We start from the raw sequence: 21,496 nt of genomic DNA on the forward strand, positions 1-21,496 counted from the left end.
TGAGCAGATCTCAAAGCTCTTTACAAGGAGGTAAGTTTCACTTTCCTATCTTTACGGATGGGGAAAGTGTATCTAGGTAAGTGAAGTGACCCAAGGTCACCCAACACGCTGTTGGCAGAGCAGAAACAGAACCTAGGGGTACAATGCTGAGGCGATTGATTTTCCACCATTTGATTTAGTGGGTCCACTTAAAGCACATTGATTCCAGCTACATTATTTATGGAGCTGGAACTATGTATCTTAAATCGACCTCAGCTATAGTGTAGGTCTCCTTAGTCCTAATTCAGTCTCTGTCCATTAGGCCACACTGTAAGAGTTGCTTCTATCTGATGTGGGAGGAGAAAGATTCTAAGCACAGGCCTACTGCAGTCCTCAAGGGAGAAAGAAAGGGCATTAAACATATGACCATATGAGCCTGTCATTGAAAAGCTTTGGCATAGTCATATCTATGGCATTTTCTGTTCTTCTGAACATTGAACTGTTCAGTGAGGAGCTGAAAGCATCTGGAATTGAGACAACACAAACTAGTGAAGGTTTGGAAGTAAAAAAAAATCTTGAAAGCAAGAGATTGGTTACTCTGCTTTGTAAGTCCAGAGGGGAACCAATTTGAAATGAGAGGGAGCAGAAACAAATAATCATGCCCTTAAAAGCTGTCCACCCTGTAGCCTGATAGGACCCACTGATAGCTGATGTGCATTCAGATAGCTGATGTGCTTCCAGTTCTGTGGGCACAGCCAGCTGCATTAGGTAAAGTGAGTGACTAACTCTAAAACTGGGAATTAAATTTTAGCTAAATACATGTGTTACAGAACCAACAGTGAGCAGAAAATACAGTTAGAGCACCAGCCTATTTATTAATGACATAATCTCAGAATTATTTATTGAGATTTAATTAAGCACTTAAGTGGAAGATTCTTTGTAAGTACTCCTATCTTCTTATAGCGTGAAACCATTGACTGTTAAAAATGTTTTCTTTCCTTAGATCACCCTGGTCTGACAAGTTCAAGCCAAATAGAAAAATTCCAAGAGAAGGCACAAATGGAGTTACAAGACTATGTCCAAAAAACCTATCCAGAAGATACTTATAGGTATTTATTTTTGATATCCTGAATGATTCCATGACCAGTGGTTTCAGCATTAAGACATAAGAATGTTCAATCAAATTTAGTTTTGTGAGGACTCAAACAAAAGAAGGAAATCCTCATTTGCACATTTTTAAAAGTAGATGAGTTTAATTTAAACATGGCAAGAAGCAGGATTGATTGCCTACAGTTTTTTCATTTGAGAGAAACTGGTGAATAAATTCCTGACCTTTTAAAGTTTAACAGGTATGTATAGTAAGTGTTGTGCATCTGCAGACTGCCAACATATTAAACCTTTGAAAACCAAGATTTAGATGGGAGGATAGTAACTAAGCCCCTTAAGCTTGTAACTAGAAGGAATTCTACCTACCTTTTGTTTTTGTTTTTTTTCCTCCATTTCTTAATTTACAAGGACACTTGTCTAAAATGTTAGTTGCATGGAATTTTTTTTTGTTTACTAATTACTCTGGCTTTATGCCAGTGAAGTGACTTGCACCACTGAAAAATAAAAGTATTTTCCCATGCAGCTATACTTCTCAATAAAGAATAAGGGAAGGTAAAAGCATAAATAACCAAATTTCCCAAAGACTGGCCTCAATTTTTGTGAGTGCAGTTGGTAACCTCCTGTGGGTGAATATAGAATACTTCCACTTCTAAATCATTTATTGCAGGCATAAAATCATGTAGATAGAGGAAAGTATTCAAACTTATGCCTACAAAAAGGGATTTCTGACATCAGTCCTTTACAAAGTCCTCACACATTTACAAGAGATGCTATATTAACAGAATTGATTCTACACAGAATTTTTTCCACAGCTAGCCATTAACTATCAACAAGTCTCTTTATTTTATTGCTGGAGGGCTGAGCCGTTATATGCTTTAAATAATTTCATCAAGAAACTCATTTATTTTAATTTTTGTCATGTGATCCTTGCCAGTTTAAACACAGAAGATATGATACTGAATTATTGTAAAGTAAAACTGCTTTTAAAAAGTCAGCTGTGGTATAAGGAAGTAAAACTGCTTTTAAAAAGTCAGCTGTGGTATAAGGTTAACATCTACATATTTATATATTTTAGTCACTATCTTTACACTTTAACAAAACATGGACTTTGGGACTAGCATAATAGGGAACAACAGACCCTTCAGAATTCCCCTTTCTTTTCAGATTTTTCTGCTTCCTTTTTATATATTCTCAAGCCACTTTTGCTATCTAGTTTGTCATTAACAAGTTGCTAGGCAACTGAGGGTGATCCTGTCTAGATTATTTGAACTAATTAAGCATTTTGCTCTTCAAAATATGAAAATGCCCTCATGATCAGAATGAGACATTGTCCTTACCAAGAAACACTTGCAAACCTGGGAATTTTAGACAGTAGACTTAAAGAACTGTGCATGTTTCATTTAATTTACAAGGTGAAAGAATAAGCATAGATACTCTTTTCACGGTAGTGAAATTAACATAAACTGCCTTTCTTCTCACTCATGAATTACTTTAATAATAAAAGCAGATCCAGCTCTTTAGAAGCACAATAGTTTAGGTTAATTTGCATTATACATTTTCATAATCTCCTGAACTTCTTTTCCAGGTTAGCCCGGATTCTAGTTCGCCTGCCAGCACTTAGACTGATGAGCTCTAGTATTACAGAGGAACTTTTTTTTACTGGTCTCATCGGAAATGTTCCGATTGACAGCATAATCCCATATATCCTCAAAATGGAAACTGCAGAGTATAATGGTCAAATAACTGGCACGTCTGCATAATGGGAACAATTCATCTTGATGAATCAAAGTAATTTTAATAAAACAAGTAACTACACAATTAAGAGAGATAAGTTTTAAAAAATGACATTTTGGTATGTACAAATATTTCCAACATGTTATCAGTTTCCTACCAGACTGCTCCTTGTCTATTTATCTCCAATGACAAAGTATAAAAAGCTATTCAAACACTTCCTACTAGGACCCTTTCTGCCATAAGGAGTGTTTTGATGCCTTTCATTCAAAAGGCTATAGATTACTGAACATACTTTTAATGTGCTTTGTATTTAGAAATTATTAATGGGCAAAAATAGAGTTTTATAATGTCAGAGATTAGTATTAAAATTGCTAAAAGAAGAACAGTATGTATATATTTAATTTTTCCTTGGAATTAAGATCTAATAATTACCAGGGTATAATGATATTAGCACTTTCTAAGCACTTGTCACATCGATAATGTCATCAACATTCTACGTATGAGCAGGACAAATGGAAAAATGCATATGTTTTTGGTCAAAAAGCTATTGATTTCTGTGAAGGCTACAGGGAGACAATCATTCGTACTACAAAAAATTGCTATTAGTAATGTTATGCATTTAATGGTAACATGGAACTTTAAAGCAAATTTCCACACTGTTAGCATTAAACTGCTAAATTATTGAAAATGTGGTTTATTTGACAAAAGTATAATGACTACAGTATAAATAGCAACATTAACAAATGCTACAGAAATTGCTCAAATTGGAAGGTAGAATTTCTTGCCGTAGTAATGATGAAAATTTCAGCTTCCTTAAAGTTTAAATTCCAGCCTGGAATAGAACACAGTCATGATAGATATTATTCCATCAGTATGCCTTTTGATTGTGGGAAAAATCAGTCATTAACTGGCAGGGAAGCAATCCTTTCAACTAGAGTCTTGCAGTCTATGCTCTCTATACTTTTTATATTTTCAAATTCATTCCTTCTCTCTTCAGCCCTAAATGACCCTCACCATCATAGGAGCCAAAGGGGATGGTTATGACTATGGTAAAGCCCATAATGCTGTTGTAAGCTAAAGGGATAAGTGCACAATATGAGGTTTTCTTCCATCCCCAGAGACTAAGAAGCCTGTCTTCTGCAGTGTTCCCTATCCTGATTCCATTCTAAATTGGCGTGTCAGCCAGGTTTTTTATATTCATTCATATGCAGTTACAGTTAATGACCGATTGTTTGGAGTTAAAATATTAAACTATCTTTGTTTTTATCTTGGGTAGTAACCTACAAGTTGTTTTCTAGGATTGGCCTGTTCCTGCTAATATTTCATTAATTTTAATGTAAAATATTTATTTTAATATTAACACAGAATATTTTAAACAATCAAAATTCATAAAAAGCATTTTGTCAGAAGAGTTATATCTTCATTGAGCTGATTCTTGCTTATTACATACATTCATTAATTACTTTAATGAATTTCTTGGCAGTGTCATTTTCTACTTGCATACTTGTGTGTGACAAAAATATAAATAATGAGTTCAGCATTTTTTTGTTTCTGGTATTGACATCGATTTAGAAACATTCCAGAAGGGTTGGTTGCTCTCTCTCAAGGGTCTGAGCTATAGCCAAAGGATTTTAAGCAACTCCAGGTTAGCCTATTAATGTATTATCAAGTCCTGTCTTGGTACAATTCACATCTGATGTAAGTATCTCATTTGTAACACTCATTCTGACAAGTACAACTATGTGATTTTAGATCATATGTACATTAAATTCAGTTGCATTCACCATCTTTATAACATTCAGAAACCTTGGTTCTCAAAAAGGGTGGTATAGACAGAATGCAGAGCAAAGGCAGACATCTGAAGTATTGCACCATCTTCTTCCTAGGCTTTTATTATAGTAAATGAAGTGACAAAAGGCCCTACGTTTTGAACTTCCTTAGGCCAACTGGAATGCAGACCTAAGCCTTAGCCATTATATTATAGTATCACTACTTGCAGGGTTGTGTCAGGGCTTCCAACATAAAACCCCTGTTTAAAGGGTTTATTTGTTGGTCTTAGAAATTAGTTGCAGTCTGAATTTTAACATATAAGGTACTTGCCTTGGAAACAGAATTTCAAAGAAAAGTTATAGCCCTTTTCTGTGCAAATGTGAATGTTACAGGTTTACTGTTTTGCTTGTTCATTTAAAAATTTAGAGTACACATTAAACTGTTTTTGTAGGGGGTTAATTGCAGATTAGCAACTGATGTAACTTAATCACTTGTAATATTTAGTAAAAATTATTCCAGCAGTCAAATAAGCATTGCTGGAGAAGTGTGAAATATTCATAACCAAAAAATATACAAAACCAATTTTATTGTAAGTTTGAGATCATTTTCATAAACATGTTGAACATGTACATTTCTCAAGTAAAGGGTCTCCTTTGCTAGTAAAGATGAGCACAGATTTGAGTAAAAATGGCTTCTGTGTTGAAAACATGCAAAAATTTGGTTGTTTTTTTTCATTGTGAAAATAGTCATTTTGAAAAAGAAATCCCACATAAAGCTAAGCTGTCGAGCAAAATTTATGCATTAAATTTTATAAATAAAAAATGGTGAATTTCACACAGCTCAGTTAACATGTATAGAATGCATTCTGTAAACATAGGGCTATACCATTTGTACATTATTCTGCAGGTAGTCTCATGGACTTACGTAAGACTTGCGTAGAATAAAATGATACTTAGCGTGAGTGTGGGTATTGCCATCGGGCCCATACTTACGGTTTACTTTTTAAAAGTGTAAATGCATTTAAGGATAGTGTGAAGCAGTTCCATAATTAAACTTTTTATTTTAAAACCTTAAATTACCACCTTTAAACTATGAAGACTCTGTTCATGTAGCATCATTGTCATGGTTTGTGAGACCCAAACTAACCTAGCCCCCATGTAATTAAAAAATGTTTTCTCTGAACATACGTTATTTTGATTCTAAGACAAGCAGTTTAGATGGTAGAAGTTTGGACAGCAGATAGTGGATCTCACAGCTTAGGAGATATTCAGGTTCCCAGCTATTTGAATACAAGTTACAGATAACAGGATAGGTGTGAATAATAAGCTTCAGGCTTCTTTTTTCACATGCTGTTCAAGAGCTATAATTAACACTGAGCCAAGGAATTGGTATGCTTTACAGTAGGTCTACTCAACTCTGGAAGCTCCGGGGGCCACAATGATACTCACAGCACATGCTGAGGGCTGCAACTTAAGTGTGATTGCATATACATGCAAATATATATGTAAATATACGCAAATAGCTTATTTCACACTGACGGGCATGAATACAAAGATTACGGCAAGACTACACAACATGCAGATCCCATTTAAGTCAGTTCTGCTAATATTAGTACAATTCAATATTTACTCTATTTCTACCAATATGACAGCACTTTTAATGAGCAATGACAGTCCAGGAATTTAACTTCTAAAACGCATATCAATAGAAGATCATTATATTGACTTTTTTGTTTTGACTCCCACCTGTGGGCCACGTGTTGAGCCCCATGTAAACCCAAACTGCACAGCGAGCCGTAAAGAAACGTCCCACAGGCTGCATGTGGCCCCCTGGCCATGTGTTGAGTAGCCCTGCTTTACAGAGAGCAATGCTGTAAAACAGTCATTTACAATATTATTGGCCTATTAAAAAGTATGAGCCAAACTCCAGTGTGGTGTGGCTTTTTTGCACCAAACCACTGAGATAATCTAGCTGTGAAGCCATCTCTCCTGGCTCCAGAAGGACTATCCTAATATAAGGCTAATCTACCAGAAGCATAGAACTGATTTATGCTATTCCAGCCACCTATTACTGGGATAGCAGGGGGGAAAGGCATGGCTTGGGACAGTGGGGCATAACCAAGTTGTTCCTGTATTATTCTAATCATTGGCCATATTTTCAGCTCCTTGTTCCCATTGCAACTCTTGTGCTCCTTTAATATAGCTCAGGAAATTAGCTTCATACAGCAGCTTCCAAGATCATAAGAGTGTAAAGGTAAACTTTGTCAACTTTGCACACCATTGAATAAAACTCTTCACAGATTGGCTGCCACATAGGACCTGATCCTCTATGTTCAGACAGTAAATTCCTTGCCTATGTTATTAGTAATGCACTTGATTGTTAAAATTGAAAGCATATTACAAACGTTATTTTTCTGCCATTTATTGGCTTATGTGCATTTTTGTATTGTAAATATAGATTGGGAATATTTTTGTTTTTCTTTTGAAATAATGACAGAATTATTGGAAACATTTGTGTTAATGTTAAATTTGGTAAAAATTTAGTATTGCAAAGCTAATTGTGTGGCCAAATTTGACCTTGCAAAATTAGGAGCCAAAGTAACAAAGCCTGATAGTGATTCTAGAAAACCTTGCATCCAACTAAAGTTCCTGCTACTCTCTCTGATTATCTTCAAAACCTGCTAAAGTCTCATTGTGCTGCTTTCAAACGTAAATTGTTTTTAAGTGTCATGGTGGATCTAGTTTGACCATCCATATATAGCAGTAAGACAGTTCATACAAAAACTCTCTGTTGGCTGATATTGTTCTGAATGCAGTGAGTGATAATAGTCCAATAACTCCCAAAGCTGTTGACTATCAGGATATGCTGTCTGTTTTCCCATTCTTTCAAGAAAAAATATGAGTTTGGAGTTTGTATGTGAGTATAAAGGAATGGTTATTTGCAATTACAAAAGGTTAATTTGAGTAAGCAATATTTGGTTATTTTTAAAAGATTTTTAATTGTTTTTATTGTATATGAACCTAAAACAAACAGATATATTTAAAATATCTAAATAAGAGCAATTCTCCTTAGTTACACTGACTGGTCAAACTACAATCAGAACTAAGATTAGATTATTTTCCTTTCCCTTCAACTATTCGTAGATTAGAACTCACCCTTGGAAGCCAGTGGCGTTACTCTGATATAAAACTGGTGGATGGGACAGAAGAAACTGAGCCCAGATCTTTAGCTACGATACACAAATCCAGATTTTGACTAATCTTTAAATGGTTAGAATGTAGACAATGGTTAATTTATATGCAGCAGAAAATTGATTGCTAGCCAATGGAAGTTTTGGCTGGCTGCGTAGTCACAGATGGCAAGACTCGTCATTGACCTCCAGCCCCCTTGCACCATCGTTCCTGACACAGATGGGGTATAAGGCAGGCATAAAGTTTACCAATGAATAGCATTAGCTCAAGAAGGCTTCTATGTCAGCAGCAGAGATGGGTTTCCTCTCCCCTCACCCCTAGAAGCCTTTCGCTCAGGGTGTGTTCTGGAGTATATTGGGGTACGAGGAGGCATAGTCAGAGCACTCCTTGTTCAAAGAGCTGACTGACAATGCCACTGTGAATGGGTTTCAGCAAGGAAGAGGGGAGCCTGCCAAGCTAGGCTTCATCTACATTGCAAGCTTCTTGCGCAAGAACCTTTTGCAGAAGAGATCTTCCGCAAAAACTTCTTGCACAAGAGCGCGTCCACACTGCCATGTGCTTTTGCGCAAGACAGCGTCCACGCTGTCATGAGCTCTTGCACAAGAAAGCTCAGATGGGCATTCACAGAATGACCATCAAAGCACCTGTGCTTTTTCCAATGGGTTTCTTGCGGAAGAAACCTGTTGTCCATCCACACATGCCTTTTTGCACAAGAGCTCTTGAGCAAAAAGGCGTATTCCCCATAGAAAGAGGAATAACTCTCGTGCAAAAAGCCCTGTCTTCTGACAATCTACTGTACTTTGTCTTGAGCAAAAATATGCTTCTAGTGTGGATGGCCATTTATGCACAAAAACTATCCAGTATAGATGTAGCCCTAAAGATTCACTTATAGCAAGGGCAGATCAGGAACACCCTTCTGCAATAGTGACAGCAATGGGATACCCAATATCAGATAATGCAGAAGTTAATATTGGTATGTGTACACACACACACACACACACACACACACACACACACACACACACACACACTTCAAGCAACCCTTTTAACAAACTAGATTCTCAGAACTGTGCTGATATCTCTGCCATTCTCAATTACATTTAAGGTACCACTGACATAAACAAGAAATTAACAGGTATTATAGTTCCAATCTTGGTACCAGCTGCTCATTGCTGACATTGTGGGATGTCCGAACATACACAGGGAAACAGGCAAAAACATAGAAGTATGCTCCAAGGCCGAATTAAAATGCAGATTGTTCAGCAACTACTTGCAGGTTCAAATCTCCCTATAGGCAAAAGATTTTCCTTCTTCCTCTCTTACCTCTGGAAAAGCAGATAGATGGGGAGAAAAGCTCCAAGTAGCCTCAGGTAATTTCAGAATTTAATTCCAGGAGTGCATCAGACCAGCCTGATAGCAGCAGTATGATGGTAGATACACTTACTGTGATAGTAGCAGAGAACATCTGCTATGATAATACATCTTTGTACATAGATGTAGAAGCAAACATAGCTTCTTTTGCTGGCTCTTTCACACACAACAGGGAGGCGTCAGAGTTACTAGACATAGAACGATAACCTGAGTAATAGAAATGTTACTTTCAGATTTGCACAGGGGGCATTATTAAGAGTGAGAAGTGAAAAAAATCAAAAGCTGTTTTATATTGTGTGTTTGATATTCCCCTCTTTAATTCTGGAGTTGCTGTGTCATTTGAAAAGTCTTTTTTATAGGGCTGTCAAGCCTCTTCAAAATAAGGCTAGGCTTATTGTTTTACTAAAAGTGCCCCAATTCCCCTTTTTAGCCTGTGTTATCAAACTCACCTTAATAGGTATCAGTATTAAATGTGAAATTATTTTGTAAACATTTAAAATGTTAGTCTTAATGAAGATGGAAGTTAAAACTAAATACACATACAATTTTTTTTTTTAAAGTTAATGAAATATATCAGAATTGGAAAGCACTATTGCCTATAATTGCTTTATTTAAGACTTTCTCTTTGTTGTGAAATCGGTACTGTATTTATCATAAAAAATATTCATGTCAGTAAATCAGTGTTCCATATTTCCCAATGTCTGTCATTACTTGGGTGAAGTGAAGGCTTTGAAAATGGATTATTATGATTTTTAAATTCAAGCTTTTCCTCCCCCATCCTTTTTTTAAATACTGTTTTCTTTATACCATCTACCATTGTGTATTTCTGGATGTTTACTAATAGAGCTCACTCATGGAGCTAATGCATATATGTACATAGTTGTATGTTTGTGTGTATGAATGTGTTTATATATCTAATATATTATGTACAGCATATCTACAGTGTATTTGTACAGATACATAGCCATGTATACACCCTTTTCATATGTTAAAAGAAAGTTTATTATTAAGTTGCTAATCGAGGGCTTCCTAGTTTTCATTTCTTGATCCAGTATTGGCCCTGCCTTAAGCAGGCTCAGCTCCATTAACTTCAGTAGGATTCTACCTATTTTTAAACCAAGGCTGAATGTGACACTTTTATCTTCAGTACAGTTTAAAAATTTCCAGTTTGAGGTTTTCAGGTTATTTTCTCAGTGGTGGGTAGGAATCATCCAACTGAGAGCTAGTAGAATCTACCATTTCCAAGCAAAAACATGAAAAAAAAATATTCCCCTATATTCTTGATCAACACAGAGGGGCTTTTCTAGCTTTCTCAGAGAGTTCTATTTGTAAACTTTTAAAGTGATTTCTTTAAGTCTCCAGCAGTGGCTAATTAAAAAAAAAAAAAAAAAAAGGTTACAATATATCTTTGGACTATATCCTGAAAAATAAAGTAAAAGTCATAACAGTCATGTCTTTAGGGGTGTAAAATCCTGTATAATTGATTAACTGTTTAACCAGTTAACCCAGTGATCCCCAACCTTTTGGGGCTGCCGGGTGCCCGGGGGCAGCACTGCGCATGTGCCGCGCGCCTGGGGCAGGGGCTGCGCATGCACTGGGTGCCTGGGGTGCAAGAATGGCTCGGGCCGGTCCTGGTCACTAGGTGGGCACACATAAATGCCCCAGCGGGCGCCATGGCACCTGTGGGCACCATGTTGGGGACCACTGAGTTAACCGATTAAAGGGTCATGGGTCTGGGGTCTGCTCCAGCCCCACTAGGCTGGAGCAGCTCCCTTGCTGCCATGGCTAAGCTGGAGTGGCCCAGCCACCAAAAGCAGAGGCTGCTCCAGCCCAGCCCTCTCTGTGGCAGGCCTGGGCAGAGCATCCCTGCCTGCAGAATGTCTGGGTTCGCCACAGACAGAGACTGCTCCAGACACTGTAGCAGCCCATGTCCACAGCAGGCCCCCCATGGGACTAGAGCATTCCCCTCCCCATGGCAGACACCCACCAGTTAACCAGAACCAATAAGCATTACCTGTTAAGGGGTCTGCTAGCTAGTTAACCAGCTAACTGATTAACTTTTACATCTCTACATATCATAGAGTTCAAGGCCAGAAGGGTTCACCACGTTATCTAATATGACTTCATTTATTTTATAGACCAGCATCTGCACACTAAATCCAACAACCGAAATTAAACCAAAGTATTACAACCCACAGGAATCTAAACTGTTGTGTACCATAAGCAAAAAATAGGTGGGACTAAGGAACAGGGAACCAATTTAGTGAGATATACCCAGATAATCTTAGCAAGCGATATGTATCCACATACTGCAAAGGGAGGCAAAGAATCCTAAAGGTCACTATCAGTTGTTCCTGGGAGGAAATTCCTTTTTCACAGCCAAATCATACTCATGGTTCACATGTATCCTGTCATCAGCCCACACACTCATACCTCTCACTTCCTATGTTACTTCCAACAGATGAGCCCTCAGCTTGTTGCAGAATTCTTGATACTTTGTCCCTAAATGCATGACCTAGCATTCTGTACTATTGAATTTCATCCCATTTCTGTCACTCCTGTCTTCCAGGTCACCCGGATCTTCCTGTTTACATATTCCATTCCTCCTCTGTATTGACGATGCCTCCCAACTTTGTGGTGTAAAATTTCAGGTTTCAGTATGCTACACTGTTTATATGGAAATTGGAATTAGAGTGAGGTTCAGGTTTAAACTGAATTCCTCTACATGATAGTCCTTGTTTCTATTGCAGAAGGGCAGAGAGGAATGTGCTAAAACAGTCTCCATACATGCTCTTATTTCTACAAAAATAGAAATCAGTGGCAATTAGATTGAAGGAAATGATCAATCAGAACTACGTAAGGGTACCGAATTTCAATATAAGTTTCCAGTTTCAATGTTGTTTTCTTCAGTAGTTTAAAAAATAAAACAGCTTCAGTTAGCTGTGCAAGTAACATTCAGTTATAGAAATTAAATGCTCAAAAAACTGAACAATTACATTCTTACCAATAAAGATATGAGAGCTCCCCCTGTTAATAAAGAATTTCTGAACTTAATTTTTCTCTGGTAATATAATCATTTTTGCAGAAGGCTCTTCATGTATTTCCAAGTTAATTGAAAGGAAAATTAATAAGATCTACTGACCTCTTGGTAAATGAAGTGGTGAAAATATTCTCCCTTAGAATAATTTTGTGCATATCATGGGCCCCAATCTTTGAACACTCCCTTTGCCATTTGAAATCAAAGGGAACGCTTCACACATGTAAGCTTTCACAGAATCAGGACCTTGGTTGTAAAGTGTTTGCTGGGAAGAATACTAAGAATGTGTTCTTTTTTGCCATGCTGTTTAATAAATATATGTAGACATTGTTTTAAATATTGACTTTATGAAACATCCATCTTTTTAACATTTCAAGCCTGATTTCTGAGGCCTTGTGCATGTAAAAAAGTCCCATCAATGGGCACATTTCTTGCATGACTTGGCCCTTCCTTAGTGTTATGACAATCATACCATTTGAATATTATTGCTTTTCTGTTAAAAATAGAATGGCAACCTTAATGTTTTTATTATTGCTTTTCTGTTGAAAACAGAATGGCAACCTTAATGTTTTTAAATGCTTTTTCATTTCATTAACATATTTTAAGGTTAAGAAATGGATTGGGGTGTTGTTGAGCACTGCAGCCATTTCAAAGACTAATAATTAAACCGTGAATTTTAAAAAGAATGCCCATAATCTAGGATTGAAGGTTTATGGAACTCATAAGTTTGATTTTCCTCTTTTGAAATATAAAATGTGCTTAAATATAAATATGGATGAAATATGATCTGTACTATCTTGCAGGAACTACAGGATGCGAAATGAGCTTTCTGTATTGATCACAGATGGCCAAATTCATTCCCTTGGGGATGCTCTGCTCCTCTTAGTAATTGGCTTGTTGCATATAAAAAACTCTGTTCCTAGAAACATCTACTATTGCAAAGAAGGCACAGATCCATTTTAAGAATTTGTTTTACAATTTGGACTTTAAAAATGGGAATTAATAGAGTTCAAGTTAGAGGTGGAGAATATCTTTTAGAAAAATGTTAGAGCATATTTATTTTTTATCATCTATGAAATTAAGTTCAAGTTCTAGAATATTTTTCAATAATCCATCTGTTTTCCAAAATATATAGTAAGCCAGACAGCTTTATAGTTGAACTACACATTTTTCATTGTATAATTGTATGTATTTGGCATACCTACAAGGTCTGAACTCTTTTATAAAGATACCCCATCTGTTACAAAAGGAATTGTCTACTATAGTTCCTTGGGATGTTTTTTGGAACTCTCTGTTCTTCATTGTTTAGGAAACTGTTTATGCCATTATTTTTTAATTTCAGGTTTAAAACCTATTAAAGCTGTTGCTTTCTCACACCTTTGTGAAATCAGCTTTGTATGTGTGATGGCATTTAAAAATAATAGCATGAGTTTTTTAATCTGAATTTTATATCTAATCAATGTCTTCAGTCATGAAGAGGAAATTTGCATTGTTGTGTTTGTATATAGAGTATTGCAGTGCATGAATTAGCTTATGCATTTTATTAAATGCTGTTTAAATGTGGCATTATATTGTTGTGGCTTAATACTACTTCCTAAATGAGGTTTATACTATTAAAGTGAATTACAAACCTAAATGTATCTTTGATTTTTATAATTATTTTTTTTAATCGGGGTGATCATTTCATATTCATGCCAAAATTTCAGTTTTACCTGTTTCCTTTTTGTCACACTCTCTGGAGTGACATGCTAACCGTGGGTGCTAATCTTAGGGCAGACTGTCAAAAGTAGAGCAGAGACCCCAAACAGTGGCATGTTTTATAACTAGATTTCAACAACCCATTTACAAATGTGAGTTCCTAGATCACTGTAAAAGTCTTAACATAGAGTCCTCTTGGGCTCTCCAGTCTGTCTTGACTTTCAATGGTCGTTTACACCAAAAATATAAAAAAAAATATTCAGGTGGCTTCCAATCCAAGACCAGTTACCTTCCCCTGATCAATTTGTGCCTTATACTTCACCCCAAAGATGATGCCTCTAGCCACTCCTGTAATAAACAAACTAAAGGTTTAACAACTAATAGAAAGAAATCAGGGAATCAGTGGGGACTGCTTCGGGGAGGGACACAAGAGGGGCACTGGTCATGTGACTGCCCCACGCGACTCCTCCCCATACCACCCCTAACCTGAAAGAGGGCCCTACCTCTTCCTATCCCCATCTTGCCACCATTCTGCCCCAGGCCCTGCCTCCACCTGCGCTACCCACACTTAACCTTGTCACTCAAGTCCCGTCGCCTGAGCAATGCATTCTGCAGGACTAGTGGGGTGCCCTCTGCACTCACCAGCAATGGTGGCAGAAGTGGAGTGACCCAGAATCAGCCTGCTCTGCTCCACTCCGCCAGCTCCTGGCCTCGTCGTTCCACTTCCCTATGCACTCTTCCCCCCCATCCTCTCTCCCAAACAATGCAGCTTGGAGCCAGGGGAGCAGAGTAGCCTGGGCTAGGTCACTCCACTTCCTGCTGCCATCAGTGAGTGCGGGGGCGTCCTGACCACCAAGCCCCCTACTAGTCCCCTGAGCTACATTGCTGGGGGATGAAGTTTAGTGAAGAGGTTGGAACCACCCCCACACCAGTAGCGGAAAGCAGAACACAGCAGGAAGCCAGTAGAGCAGGCTGGGCCAGATCACTAGACTCCCTCCCACTGCTGCAAGTAAGTGTGGCTGAGATTCTCCCATCAAATGATTTATTTTGAGAGATATTTACCCTTAAGAACATAAGAACTGCCATTCTGAGTCAGACCAATGGTCCACCTAGCCCAATATCATGTCTTCCCACAGTGGCCCATGCCAGATGCTGCACAGAGGAATGAACAGAACAGGGAAGTTATCAAGTGATCCATCCCCTGTACTCCCAGCTTCTGGTAGCTGAAGGTTTAAAGACATCCAAAGCATGGGCTAGTATCACTTACCATCTTAGCTAACACCTATTGATAGGCTTATCTGGCATGCCTTTATCTAATTATTTTTTGATCCCTGTTATACTTTTGGTCATCACAACATCCCAGACAACGAGACATATGAAGTATTACTTCCTTTAGTTTTAAACCTGCTGCCTATTAATTTCATTGGGTGACCCCTAGTTCTTGTGTTATGTCTTGGGGTAAATGACACTCCCTTATTCACCTCTACACCATTCATGAATTTATGGACCACTATCATATTGCCCTAGTTGTCTCTTTTTCTAAGATGAATAGTTCCAGTCTTTTAATCTCTTCTTTTTAATCTCTTCTTGTACAGAAACTGTTCTATACACCTAATAATTTTCCATTGCTCTTCTCTGTACTTTTTCCAATTCTAATGTGTCATTTTTTAGATGGAATAACCAGAAATGCATGCAGTATTCAAGGTGTTGGTGTACCATTGATTCAGGTCGTGGCATTATGATATTTTCTGTTTTATAATCTTAGCCCTTTGTTAATGGCTCTTAATATTGTGTTAGTTTTTAGACTGCTTCTGCACCTCTATTGCTGTTGGGGGTTTTTCAGATAACTACCCACAAAGACTCCAAGATCTTTCTTCGGCTTGCAAGTATAATTGGTCCCTCACTTTCATGAGTACAAAATTCATTCTTCATATTTGACAATAATGGCTGTTTTGCCACTAACAAAAATGTGTATTCATGTCACATCTCAAAAAATCCCAGAAATTCAATAAATAAGCCTTTTGTGACCATATGAATACAAAGGAAAAATGAAATGCAAAATCTGGATTACTGAATGTACTTAAAATCTAATTTGAATCAATAGGACATTGTTATGAAAGGGATGCACACTGACAGATGGAAAACAGCAAGCACTATCGTTTTTTCAGTCTTAGCAGCAACTTCACTTTCCTTGTAATCCATAAACTCAGTGCCCTCTTTTGACTCTCTTCTCTCCTTTCCCGAATTCCTGTCTCCAGTTAACTCCTGTCACTTCTGTCTATGTTGGCTTTCTGTCCACCTTACAAATTCTGCATCAACATATGCTTCCATATATTCAAATTTGTCCTCTTCTGTACTATAACCATGGCTTAAACCCTTGTCTGAAACGATCCGCCTCTTGCCTTGATTGTTGTTGCTTTTTACTGACTGGTCTCCCTGCTTCCAGAATAATTTCCCTATTCTCCTACAACCAAGTTAACTCCGCCATTAATCTTGCCTTTGGTTTCAAATAACATTCAAGTTCTTCAGCCTCATTTACAAGGCCCTACATAACCCCTGCTTTCATTTCTCTTCAACGCCCGCGTACCCACCACGCTGGAGCAAGCTTTCTGTGTCGGTATTTTTAAGGCCACCAACTCCGTTTCTGCCTAGGATTAATGCCGAGGCGCCCAAGAAGTGCTCCTGTTAACGAGAGCAGGCAGCTGAACCAGTCCCACAGCAAAGGGCTAGGAAGCATTTTCCGGCCACTACATGAAGCAAACAGGTGCCCAGGAAAGCCAGGCAGGTGACTCAGGCTGCAGCGTTCCCCTGGGGCTACCTGCTCTCGACATACCCCAGGTCTTTCCTTCCTCCTGTCCCTTAGTTCGCTTCTTTCGCCCCCTCCCCTTCCTCTTCCGACCCTCGCTCCTGCAAACCCCCTTGCTGCGGCTACGCGTCCCAGCCCTGCAGCAGCCAAACTACGTCTCCCGCCGCCCTGCGCGTCAGGGGCGTGTCTCTCCGCCTCGCCCGCCGCCCTCTCCCGGCGTGCGCTGGGTGCGCGGAGCCAGGGCCGGAGCCTGCCCGTGTGCGTGCCGGCCCGGGGGGCCCCGCCAGCTGCAGCCATGCCCATGAAGGGCCGCTTCCCCATCCGCAGGACCCTGCAGTACCTGAGCCAGGGCGAGGTCGTCTTCAAGAGCTCGGTGAAGGTGCTGACTGTGAACTACAACAGCCACGGGGAGCTGAGCGAGGGGGCCAGGTGGGTGCACCCCGCTCTGCCTGGGACTGGCGCTTGCTGGGCTGGGCTGCCGGGGGCCGATGTCACCGCCCACCTCGGAAGGGCTGAGTGCGTCCCGCTGACTCTGGCTTTCTTCCCCCCTAGGAAATTTGTGTTTTTCAACATCCCCCAGATTCAGTACAAAAACCCCTGGGTGCAGATCATGATGTTTCGGAACATGACCCCTTCGCCATTCCTAAGGTTCTACTTAGGTAAGTGCTTGTACCTGGGAGAGCGGAGCATCCCCGTCCCCTCCACCGCCCCGGTTCACCGTGCGCCCGTTCTCCTCCCCCGCAAGCTGCTGGCTGCTCTAGCCCTGTGCAGAGATACAACTGGTATCCGCAGCCATGTCTGCATCTGCGAAAATGACCGGTGGGCAGTCACATGCGGGATGCCGATACCCACGGTTATAAAGCAGAGATCTCCAAACCTGCAGGGTTCTGCATCCCTATCAGCAAAAATGAGCTGTGTCGGGGAATGCAGATATAAAACAGATGTGCAGGGCTCTGCTTATGTTGACTGTGATTCCCAAGGCTTGCTTACAGTCGGGTGGGTAACAACAGCCTCACTCTTGTAAGGGCCTAGAGAGCAAAGGTGTTAGAGCACCCCACAGTTGTATAAGGGGCCTCACAGACTTACTGGTTCACTATTTTACTCAGATTTTTAAAAGTTCTGCAGGATTCCCTGCTTGTAGCACTTCAAATTCACTATTTTAAGCTGTAATGATTTGGTCCAGTAGCACCAAATAGTAACCGTCTATGACAAGAGGGATCTTAATAAGGGCCTCACATTATATATGCCATGAATCTGTAAAACTTTCTAGTGGCTCTTTTTTGCTAGCCTATAGAAATACATGGGGTTGATGGATTATGGACATGACTTTCTAGAGAGATCCATTTATAGGAAGGCAGTGCAGCCTAAGGGATAGTGTATTGATTTGGGACTCTGCTGCTGGGTGGCCTGGGTACAAGTTGCTTCACCACAGTGCCAATGGACCATCTGAACAAGGGAAATAATGTTTACAGGGAGCTGAGTTTTACCTGCTAAGACCCACTGCAAGATCCCTTTAATAGCTTGGTATGTATTCTTGAGACTTGCATACAGAAAGGTTATTGACCAAGGAATGGGTAGGACATTGTACTGCTTTTGACTACCTTGCTCATGGGCTTTGACCCCTACCTGTCCCACCCTCAGAAAAGACAGCAGTGGGGGTATGTGTGTTCTGTGAACATTGCAAACCCAGGGGAGGCGTGTTGCTCCTGCTCCCAGCAGAGTCTTGCAGCTCCCCTTGGCTGGTTTCCAGCTAATAGGAGCTACCTGTTCTGAAGTACCCATCGCCCTGGGCTCACAAAGTCCAGAGCAGCACGCAGGGACCCAGGCTAAAAAACATGCTGGGCTGCTGGCTGGGAGCTGCCCAGGTGAGTACCTCCTGGCCAGACTCTGATTCTGGCACCCCAGCAACTTCCTCTATCCCAATCCCACATAATCCAAACCCTTTGCACCCCTTCTCCTATACCAATACCCCTTCCCAGACCCTGCACTCCATCCTACAACCATCCTCTAGGTCACAATCCTCTCTCAACCTTGCACAACCCAAGTCTCTGCATCCCCTCCTGCACTCTTACCCCAGGTCACAACCCCCTGCACTCACTTTTGCACCCCTCCAGATCAGAATTCTCTCCTGCACCAGGTCACAACTCCTGCACCCCTTCCTGCATCAGGGCACAACCACCATCCTACATCCTGCCTCCAGGTCTGAATCCTCTCTTGTACCCATACCCCCTTCTGGAACCTGTCCCAGTTCACAACCACCACCTTCATCTGAACTCCCTCTCATATCCCACATCTTCTGCACCCGAGTCCCTTATCCCAAGCTCCTTTCTGCACCCAACATCGATCCCAGACCCCGCACCACCTCTATAAATATTATGGAAGAGTACAGCCCTTAACCACTTAGCAAATCCTTGGAGTGGCCCCCCTATCAAAAATTATTGCCCACTCCTGGTCTTGCGATTGTTTTACACTTTCAAAAAATCCTTCCATTTAATGCAGAATGGTGGACACTTCTAGGCAGTCACCTGTTAATACCTGTTCTGTACCATTTTCCTCTGCAGATAGTGGTGAGCAAGTCTTGGTTGATGTGGAAGATAAAAGCAACAGAGAGATAGTGGAGCACATTAAAAAAATCTTGGGTAAAAGCGAGTAAGTACACATACATCACAAACTGAGGAGTGCTTGTCCTCTTGCTGATAAAACAGTAAGATGGAACAGTGCTAGCTGATGAGCTGAAAAGTGGATAGGGCCTCTTAACCCAGGGGTTCTCAGCCTTTCCAGATTATTGTACCCCTTTTAAGAGTTTGTTTCCACCTCACTTAGAAGTGTAGCAGCAAACTGTTACTGAACAAATGCTTTACTTTATTTACAAATCAATTAGACTATATTGTATTTTTCAGTGTGTAGCATTCAGAGCAGTATAAACAAATCATTGTCTGACATTTTAGTTTGTATGGACTGTGCTAGTGTTTATGTAACCTGTTGGAAAACAGATCTAGATGAATTGATATACCCTCTGGAAGACCTCTGAGTACTCCCAGAGGTACATGTATCCACTGATTTAGTGGTAAGAGGATCTGACCTTCCTCTCTGGCAAAGGCAAGCGTGCTATTAAAGTAAAACTTCTCCAAGCTAAGTGGGAATTCTTTCTACAAGTGTCCTGGAAAGGTGGCTTGGCTGCCAATAGCCATTACTCTGTGAAATTCTGCCCTTTGAAATTTTGGTCTATGAAAAAATGCACCACCAACCGTACTTTTTAAGCAGCAGGGAATAGGTTGTAGAAGAGAGGAAGAAATACAGCCGCCTTAATCGTTAATTTTCTTTCCTCTTCCAGGGAAACATTACAAAAAGAGGAGCAAGACAAAAAGAAGCTCTCTCATCCTGCAACCTTTGGACCCAAAAAATATCATTTGCGTGAATGTATGTGTGAAATTGAAGGCCAGATCCCCTGCCCTGGTCTAGTACCGCTGCCTAAAGAGATGACAGGCAAATTTAAAGGCACCATGAAAGAAAAACCACAATGATTTAACAGATTAGGCACTTCTGCTGCCATTCAAGATGCAGACAGTCATAGGATACAGGGTGCTTCAGTAACTGAGGCAGACTTATCAGTGTCATCTCCCTTCCTCCAACCCCCCCCCCCCCAAAAAAAAAAACTGGTTCATTTGATTAGACGGAAATCCTTGATTCAGAGGTGGTTGGACCCACTAATGCTGGTCAGACATGTAGAAGGACATTTTTAAATAAATCTTTTTAAAACTTCAGCTTGTTTTAATTTTGGCAAGTTCCCCTATCCAGGAACGATCCTCTGTCTTATACTTGCTTATATGTGAGAGGGAGTGCTCTGCCTCAAGTTCATCTGCCTTTAATTTAAAATCTTATGTGAAAGTGAGTAGCCTTACAGTTCTGTCTGAGGAAAGCTACTGCAGCACTGACTGATGGGTTGAAAATGGATAGGGCCACTGTAACTTAAGACATGCCCTAATAGTTCTCTCCATTTGCTATATTGTAAAAGGGGACACCATCATCAGAACCAAGTAGATGTTTGTAAGGTGACAGTTCCACAAACAAGCAGACCCAGAAGTAGCCAGCTTCTGTAACTAGCTGGATGGGGAAGAAGTAATGAACTGATGAAATGGGAGGGAGGTTGCATGTTGGTGAGAGGACCCAAAGGTGAAAATCAAGGAGCAGTAGAAACAGATTTGAGACTTCACTAAAAAGATACAGGTTACACTGAAGGTGCCTAAATATAGAGAGTCTTGAACATTGTCATGAGCCTAAGCCTACTTTTCCCCAAGTTGACTTAGGATGGATTTTCAGACTTTAGTAGAATTGGTGGGGAAGGTGTATCTTATGCTTGCTCACCTGTATACAGATAAAATACTGTATGTTTAAGAAGAGGTACTTGCTAGTGGCAGTATTCAGTATCTTTTTTTAAATGGGTCTAAGGTGTTCTAGTATTGTAAGCAATAGTGTTACAAGAAATAAAGTACAAACTAATACAGGCCACTTTAAAAGAGTAAACCTACTCCTTAAACAATCTGGTTGCTTAAAACTGAAAGACTGAGATTGAGTCTACATAGATATATAGCTTTCTAACTGCTTTTACTAAATATATCCCATGTCCTGCTGAATGTTATTGCATAATGCAGCAGTAATTCATTGTTGTTTGCTCTAATGTGGAGGAATCACTCCAAGTTAAAGTTAGTTTGACTAGTGAGGACATGACAGAAGGTAAAGTTGCACATCTTAATTTAAAAGTTTATATGCTCCTAAAAGAAAATCATAGTAATAGCACTACAT

The 21,496-nt window shown here is 39.8% G+C and overlaps 2 protein-coding genes across 6 annotated transcripts in view; both read left to right on the forward strand.

Moving 5' to 3' along the window:
- NR2C2 (nuclear receptor subfamily 2 group C member 2) overlaps positions 1–16,729 on the forward strand; it is a 76,484-nt gene extending 59,755 nt beyond the window's left edge. For 4 of the 5 annotated variants that reach the window (XM_075938756.2, XM_075938754.2, XM_075938758.2 and 1 more), the window contains 2 exons: positions 983–1,088; positions 2,672–8,811. In XM_075938756.2, the coding sequence (XP_075794871.1) occupies positions 983–1,088; positions 2,672–2,846 (281 nt within the window). In that variant the 3' untranslated portion in view covers positions 2,847–8,811. Of the gene's footprint in view, positions 1–982; positions 1,089–2,671; positions 8,812–11,721 lie in introns of those variants that run through there. The other variant, XM_075938755.2, reaches the window with a different exon arrangement.
- Positions 16,730–16,873: 144 nt separating this feature from the next.
- MRPS25 (mitochondrial ribosomal protein S25) lies at positions 16,874–20,457 on the forward strand. The gene is made up of 4 exons (XM_006132843.3): positions 16,874–17,122; positions 17,246–17,352; positions 19,255–19,342; positions 20,028–20,457. Exons 1-4 carry the CDS (start codon positions 16,989–16,991, stop codon positions 20,215–20,217), a joined length of 519 nt encoding a protein of 172 aa, XP_006132905.1. The 5' UTR covers positions 16,874–16,988; the 3' UTR covers positions 20,218–20,457.
- The last annotated feature ends 1,039 nt before the right edge of the window (positions 20,458–21,496 follow it).

The sequence above is a fragment of the Pelodiscus sinensis genome, chromosome 11, assembly GCF_052426305.1.
Source record: "Pelodiscus sinensis isolate ZL-2025 chromosome 11, ASM5242630v1, whole genome shotgun sequence".
Lineage (NCBI taxonomy): Eukaryota > Metazoa > Chordata > Testudines > Trionychidae > Pelodiscus > Pelodiscus sinensis.